Consider the following 8,125-nt stretch of genomic DNA (forward strand, 5'->3'; position numbering starts at 1 on the left):
TGCTTACAGGAGGGACCAGCACCAGAGATTACTAAAGCAAGCCATACACCTATAGATTATCTGCAGATTTTCTATGGTCAGATGGAAAAAGTGCAACAGATTCCTCCATCTACACTAGACTATGTGGATGGAGGAATCTCCCACTGGGCCAAGCTTCAGTAACTTGCTAGTCGGCCCCACTGGCTGTCAAAATACCTGAACAATCTGATTGGATGCAGGCATTGTTCACGTATAGAAAATACCCTGCCGTCAGTGAAGCTTAACAATGCCCCAGGGTAGGTGATCAGTGGAGGTGAGAAATGGCCTGGTACTTTAATAAGTGGGGAAAAGGAATAATGCACCATCATTAGGGTCAGTGGAAGGAATAGTGACCTATTAATTGAGTCATAGGGAGGAATAGTGCCCCATCAAGGGTGTCAATGGGAGGAATAGTGCCCCATCAATTGAGTAATGGGGGAATAGGACCCTATTGTTTGTGTCAGTGGGAGTAATAGTGGAGAATAGTGTCCCATCAATGGTGACAGTGGGAAGACAAGCGTCCCATTGTTGACATCGGTGAGCGGGATGGTGACCCATCAATAGTGTCAATGGGAGGAACAGTGCCACATCAATTGTGTCATGGGGGAAATAGTGCTCCATCAGTGGTGTCAGTGGGAAGACAAGTGTCCCATTGTTGCCATTAGTGAGAGGAATGGTGTCAGTGGGAGGAATAGTGCCCCATCAATTGAGTCATAGGGAGGAATATTGTTTAGCTGTCAGATGGAGTCTACTAAATTTATTAAACTGTACATTTTCAGCAACCCCCTCCTCACCAAGTTATGTTACACACATAGAGCCCATTGGTACAGCAGGGGTAAGCCACTGCAGCTAGAGTGAGCCTCCAAGTAATCCATAATTGTGGAATTGCGTCACTGCAGCTATATGCTGCCACCAGATACTGATGCCGTTACAGTGGCTTTCCCAGACTAGTGGGTAATCCGAGAGAGGAAAACTAGGTAAGCTCCCCCAGCAGCATTTTATTGTCACCTTGTCACTTATGACGCGAAAAGCAAGATCTGCAGCGTTTGCTTGTCATGTCCTTTGCTGCCACAGAGAAGAAATGTAAAAAACAGTCTTGTGGTTTTTTGTTTTTTTTTAAAGTAGAAAAGTATGTGAAAGTTTGTTTTATTCAACTCACACAATACCCGACAGTCTGTTTACCTTTGAAATAGTTTATAGAGGAAAGGTTAAAAAAATTAACAGTTTGGTTTTGTTTTTCTTCTGTACTTGCTAAGGTGTGTACGGTTACCAAATGCAATCTGCTCCACTGTAGAAGACCATGATTATGACTTTTCATGCCTCTAATGTAAATAAACAACATATTATGAAATGTTAGTGTACTAAGCTTTCTTTAGGTCAGAGGTGGGGAAAATCTACGGTTAGTCTTACCGGTAACGGTATTTCTAAGAATCTTCCAGGACAGCAAGCCTACTTAGGTTGCTGTCCTGGAAGATGATTGGAGAAATCTAATGTTACTGGTTAATGCAAGACAAGTCTAATGTTCTCTACAGTTGCTAAGACCAGTGGATAGGGTGATGAACAATGATCACTACAGGGCAGCATAGATTTGGAATTACTTGCTGCCTGTGTTAGAACAGACAACAAATGGGTAAAAGGAAACCTGTGAACATAGAAATATGAAGCAAAGGGGCTTGGAGTTTTTAAACTTTACTAACTGCACTTCAGCAATGAAATCTTCTCTATTCCTATATTCCTAAATCCACTTACACTTGAGGCACTGACCTGGAAAAAGCATGCCGATCAAGGAGGTCTGGCATTCTAATGTGCTTGCTCGTTCCAGGTCAGTGGATCAAAGTATTAAATCCAGAGACAGCCCGCAACTAGTATTCTTGAAAGTAGGTCAGCATCGATAGCCAATATATATATTCTTCAATGCATTCTGACTCACTGACCCTGAACAAGTATACAGGATCAAGAGTCACATTTTCTTTCATTTTACACTGCTCAAATAAATGAAAGGGACACTTTTTAATCAGTGTATAGCATCAAGTCAATGAAACTCCTGGGATATTGATCAGGTCAGTTAAGTAGCAGAGGGGGTTGTTATTCAGTTTCAGCTGCTTTGGTGTTAATGAAATTAACAACAGGTGCACTAGATGGGCAACAATGAGACGACCTCCAAAACAGGAATGGTTTTACAGGTGGAGGCCACTGACATTTTTTCCCTACTTGTCTTTTTACTAGTTTTGCTTTTGGCTAGAGTCAATGTAGAGCCTATAGAGGTTGCACAGGCATGCCAACTCCTCCAGGATGGCACATCAATACATGCCATTGCAAAGGTTTGCTGCGTCTCCCAGCACATTCTCAAGAGCATGGAGGTGATTCCAGGACACAGGCAGTTACTCTAGGAGAGCTGGACAGGCCGTAGAACAGGGGCGCTCACTATTTTTCGTCTGGAGATCTACTTTTCAAATGACGAGCTCATTGAGATCTACCAACGAAAAAAAACACAACCGGCAGCCGCACGAGCACCACGGGAGCATAGCTGTAGCCAGCTCCTTTTGCACCTGAGGCAAGAAAAACACAACATTTTTAAAAAATGTTTTTTTACTATTTATTTTCATTCTTTTTTTTCCGTAATTTAAATTATTTTTTTTTACTCTTGGGGGGGCTTCGGGGAAATATTAGGGGTCTAAACAGCCCCCTATTTCCCTTTTAAAATAGAAAAAGAAATTGAGGACACAGTCTTCTGCAGCCTCTATTCTAAATGAATGGAAAGCACAGAGGCTTCCCATTCATTCAGAAAATATATTTTACTATCAAGCTGTTTCTGAATGGGGAGGAGCCTCTGTACAGAGTGCTTCTCCCCCATTGAGAAACTTATGAATGAAGAGGAGGTGATGTAAATCACATCCTGTTCATTCATTTATAACTGGGGACACATAGTACTATGTGTCCCCAGTTATTTACAAACACTGGAGTGATCAGCCGATTGCTCCAGTGTTTGTCCTACACAGAGGATTGGTACATACTAGTGACATGTACCGATCCTCTGCTGCTCGTCCACGCACAAGGGGGCTGCAACTTCTCCTCTGGATCTCCCGGGCAGAGGCAGCGGGGGAATCAGAAGAGAAGTGAAAGAGCACTTCAGCAGCGGTGCGGAACCGCTGTGCCAGAACTAAGGACGAGCAGTGAGGGGAGAGAGAGGCGCCGGCTGTCAGATCCTGGCCAAGCGTCTCTCTCCTCACCGCTCTGTATTAGTTCTGTGACAGCGGCTCTGTCCTCCCCCGGTTCCTTCACTTCTTCTCGGAACCCCGCTGGGTAGAGCAGCGGGGATCCAGAGAAGCGGCGGGAGGAGAGGACATGGCGATCTACCAGTGATCGCTACGCGATCGACCTTGTGGGCACCCCTGCCGTAGAAGGTCCCTAACCCATCAGCAAGAACAGTATCTGCTCCTTTGTGCAAGGAGGAACAGGATGAGCACTGTCAGAGCAAAATGACCTCCAGCAGGCCACTGGTGTGAATGTCTCTGACCAAACAATCAGAAACAGACCATTAGGTATCGGCCTGAGGGCCCGACGTCCTCTAGTGGGTCCTGTGCTCACTACCCGACACCGTGGAGGTCGGCTGACATTTGCCATTGAACACCAGAATTGGCAGGTCCGCCACTGGCGCCCTGTGCTATTCACAGATGAGAGCAGGTTCACCCTGAGCACGTGACAGACCTGAAAGGGTGTGGAGAAGCCATGGAGAACGTTCTGCTGTCTGTAACATTGTTCAGCATGACCGATTTGGTGGTGGGTCAGTGATGGTCTGGGGAGGCATATCCATGGAGGGATGCACAGACCTCTACAGGCTAGACAATGGCACTCTGACTGCCATTAGGTATCGGGATGAAATCCTTGGACCCATTCTCAGACCCCACACTGGTACAGTGGGTCCTGGGTTCCTCCTGGTGCACGACAATGCCCGGCCTCATGTGGCGAGAGTATGCAGCCAGTTCCTTGAGGATGAAGGAATGGATACCATTGTATTGCCCCCACACTCGCCTTACCTAAATCCAATAGAACACCTCTGGGACATTATGTCTCGGTCCATCCAACGCTGCCAGGTTGCACCTCAGTCTGTTCAGGAGCTCAGTGCTGCCCTGGTCCAGATCTGGGAGGAGCTACCCCAGGACATCATGGACCGTCTCATTAGGAGCATGCCCCCGACATTGTCCGGCATCCATACAAGCGCATGGGGGCCATACAAATTGCTGAGTACCATTTGAGTTGCTGCAATAAAATTTCAGCACAATGGACTAGCCGGCTGCATCATTTGTTCACTTTGATTATTGGGGTGTCTTTGAATTCAGCCCTCTGTAGGTTGATCATTTTTATTTCCATCAAACGATGTGACATCCTTTCGTTCCTAACACATCGCCCAGTCCAGTATACAGTACATATCCAGCATTATATTTTTCCCCATTGAGATCTGATGTGTTTTCAAAGTGTTCCTTTAATTTGTTTGAGCAGTTTATATCAAATTCAATCTCACAGCTTGCATGCTAAAAATATATTCATTACTAAAAAACCTACCCAGAGATGAAGTATGCAATCCCTAAATGAAAAAACAAAAAAAATAGTACTATATGTAAAACCACATTTTTATTGCACTAAACGCCCAGACCTTCCCAGTTTGTTCAAGTTAAAAAGAAAAAGTAAAAATGTAATGTCTTTGTGGTTCTCTTCAATATAAAGATTCACATATTGTCTGTAGAAAACAATTGATTATTGTTTATAAAAAGGCCTCAGGAGGTTGGATGCCAGTCAAAGTCTGTCAGAACTTGTCCCTTAATTAAGCTAGAGACAGCGTGCTTTGGTTCCGCCATCGTTTTCTGGCTCACATTTCACTAAACACTTCCAATTAGCTGGGAAAATTGCAGCAGTCAGGATAGTGAATCCAGATCTTTCACAGTCTTTGCTGACACGTTTGCTGCTGCAGATTTCATTCTCTCTTGGCCCTGTTGTAAGGTGTACAATGAAGGTCCTAGTCTCAGAATCTTCCCACTTCCAAGGCATTCCTCCCCTTTGTAGAAGACCGTAAACTGACACATAAGCAATATAAAACAGGAGTTAGAAGATTAAAAACGTGCAATGTAAACAAAAGTAATGCTTTTAAAAACTCAAAAGATGACTACAGAGTAAAGTGAACAAACCCTGAACATCATGAAAGTCTTGCACAAATCTGGCACTCTTGTACTCTGCAGCTCTCTAAACATTGATCACATGACATGCAAACCATTGTAACTTCCCGGTATTACTCCATATATTCCACAAGATGATACTTTTCACAGAGAAGTATGTCCTTGAAAAATTGCTGGTTGCCTACTTGTCATATTAAGCCCCTGGCTTCAGTACAAGAATAGAAATTACACTTCAGACTTCTTCTGCAGGAATGACTTAGAGAAGTTCAGGGACTGCTACCAATGACCTCCTCCTACTGACAGCTTCAGCAGAAGCCATACTTAGAAAAGAACACCTATGCTGTAGATTTACTCTCTCTCATTTTCTTTGATAGGAAATGGTGGCAGAGTGCTTTGTTTTGTTCATCAGGACATGACAAAAGGCGGCACAAAACCAATGTCTCTGCAAAGGGCATCCCCCTTATCCTCGCCTTACCTGCACTCCATTGCGGCTCCTTGTTCCTCTGCATTTCGCCATATAGGAGACAGAATGGAACCTGCTCCCCTTGATGGTGCCTGAGCCTAGCAGTTATTCACTAGGCCCAAGCACTGTCACATGACCATGGGAGTGACATCACTGCACCCATGGGTCCCCGACATAGCAAATTTCAACTGTAAGGGAGCGCAGGCAAGGCAAGTATATGGGGGTCAGGGGATGCCCTTTGCAGAGACACTCACTTTTCTCTGCATGGGCAAGTTGACAGTGTCTCTTTAACCCTTTCGCTGCCAAGGACGTATGGCATACGGACCTACAAAAGTGCTTCCAGCTGGCATGCCGTTAGCACAGGTTCACTTGTATGTACAAACCTGCTAAAAGTAAAAGATTGCATATATTTATATTTACAGTGGCCCATCGCTTGAAAAGCTGCTACTTTACTGCTCACTGTCCTCTGCAGATATTTAACTAGCCAGATGGATCAAATTCCTACTACCCTCATCACTCACTGTGGTTCCTCCCACATCCTATGGTGATGTATGGGACGCTGGGAGAAACCACAGTAAGTGACAGGGAGAGCAGGTACTCACACACCCAGAAGTGAGTGAATAACTTGCAGCGGTTGAGAGAGCAGGGAAGCTCCCCAAAAACATGCAGTCTTCTTTTAGCAGGTATTATATATATATACACACACATCAGCATATGCACTAGAATGCTAACAGCGCTGAACCAAACCACAGGCGGGAAAGATCCCGACAATATTGTCGGTATCAACCGAGCTCTGATTGGAACCAGAGCCAGCTGTGCCCACCCCCAATGAGTGCTGGAAATACAGAGAAGGGAGGGGTGACTGACTGTTATAATTGCTCAGCAGTCAGCACCCGGTCTATAAAGCCGATGCGTGATAACAAGTCTCACAGGCCGGCTCTTAGTATTGGCAAGAGTATCATTTACTCCCCCAATACTTTAAACACAGGATGTCCAGTGTGATCCAACCAGATTGAGAAGTGATGAGGGATTTGGTCTGGATTTTTAAAATGAGAATCTTGGAAGGGAGTTTGTGATTAGCTGCTATGGTCTCTGCACTACTTTACTCAATAAGAGTTTTGGTGTGCCAACATTTCTGTACTCACCTGTCCTGGTGCCAAGGCTCTCAGTGGCTTTGCCAAGGTTACCCAAACGGTGCCATCCTGGTTGAGTGTTAACATACAAGGGACTGAAACATGGAAAAAGTATGTTATAGAACAAGACAACTGAAACATGGAAAACGTGTTACAGAACAAGACAACTTTGTGAAATATGTTGTGTTTATTTTCCCCACATAAGGTCACCAATTAATTGTCTATTGCTTTCTTTGCACAAATATGTGTAAGCCAAAAACAAAAAGATGTCCTCATTGTGGTAGAAATATTTTTGTTCACTTTATTATAACCTTTCCATGTTGACCTTTAAAGCGATTCTTTTGGTAGATTGAGTATGCAAAAAAAGGAACAACAGTTAATAGTGAAGTAAACATTCCCCTCTGCTTCTTACCCTCCATGCATATAGCCACAATGAGGTTACGGAAGGAGGGATGTTAGTCGCTTGGGGGGACCCGCCAAAGGGACTTGGTGACTGACATTTAGAGAATCCTGGCCAATAAGAAGCTCTGCTTTAAAGTAAAAATGAAGCCAAAATGTTTTGTTTAGTTTTGGATAGAGTAGCAGAGAGTTATAACCCGTCAGATTTTGTCATCTGTGTCCCATTGGGGAGATTCTGTCCTTTCCAGTCAAATAGCCACAACAGGAAGTAAGGGGAAATCCTAGGTGGTCAGCAGGGTCATCAGAACTAGTGTCCCCATTGGAAGATTTCCCATCTATTCCTGTTCTAATTACAACCCTACGTTTGGGATTTTCTTTTACTTTCACTGATAACCGTCATCAGGTCAAATAGAGAGACTGAATCTCACTAACGTGACACAAACAAGAAAAACCATGTTTTAATCACGTTCCACTCTATCCAATAAAACAAAGTTTTGACTTCAGTAGCACTTAAACAGTAATCTTCTCTTTTCACTTTACAGACTTATTGTCGTTAAGTGCAGTGACCCATACCAACCTATTAGAATCCATCCTACATTTCTCTACAGCAGCGCAAGGCTGGATATGCATGGTTCTTAATGAACCAGCCAAACTTTGCTGCGTGGGTGCTGCTGCCGGCACCTTCCTGACCAGCATCTGGTGCATGTGGGAAAATTGTTGGCTGAACAGAGCTGGCAGCCAATGAGCGGCCAGCTCATAAGCGTTGATAGAGGAATCTGTTCTTTTTTCAGCTGGCAGGTTGAACGAAGAAAATAGAAGCATGTACACCCAACTTTAGGCTCCGTTCACATGGAGCAATGTATGCAGCAAGAACCTACAGATTCCGGCTCCAGAAATCCCAGGTGTCCCTGTTCAGAGGCGGCCGCTGTACCCATTGAAGT

General features: G+C 44.4%; 1 protein-coding gene across 1 annotated transcript in view; it reads right to left on the reverse strand.

The window, feature by feature from the left end:
• Positions 1-4,636: 4,636 nt before the first annotated feature.
• The window catches only part of TRMU (tRNA 5-methylaminomethyl-2-thiouridylate methyltransferase), a 20,426-nt gene continuing 16,937 nt past the window's right edge, over positions 4,637-8,125 (reverse strand). Inside the window, exons 10-11 of the mRNA XM_018552511.1 lie at positions 6,798-6,880; positions 4,637-5,090 (exon numbers count right to left, since the gene is read on the reverse strand). Of these exons, the coding sequence (XP_018408013.1) occupies positions 4,932-5,090; positions 6,798-6,880 (242 nt within the window). The 3' untranslated portion in view covers positions 4,637-4,931. The remainder of the gene's footprint in view (positions 5,091-6,797; positions 6,881-8,125) is intronic.

This window comes from Nanorana parkeri, unplaced genomic scaffold (assembly GCF_000935625.1).
Source record: "Nanorana parkeri isolate BGI_ZX_2015 unplaced genomic scaffold, ASM93562v1 scaffold90, whole genome shotgun sequence".
Taxonomy (NCBI): domain Eukaryota; kingdom Metazoa; phylum Chordata; class Amphibia; order Anura; family Dicroglossidae; genus Nanorana; species Nanorana parkeri.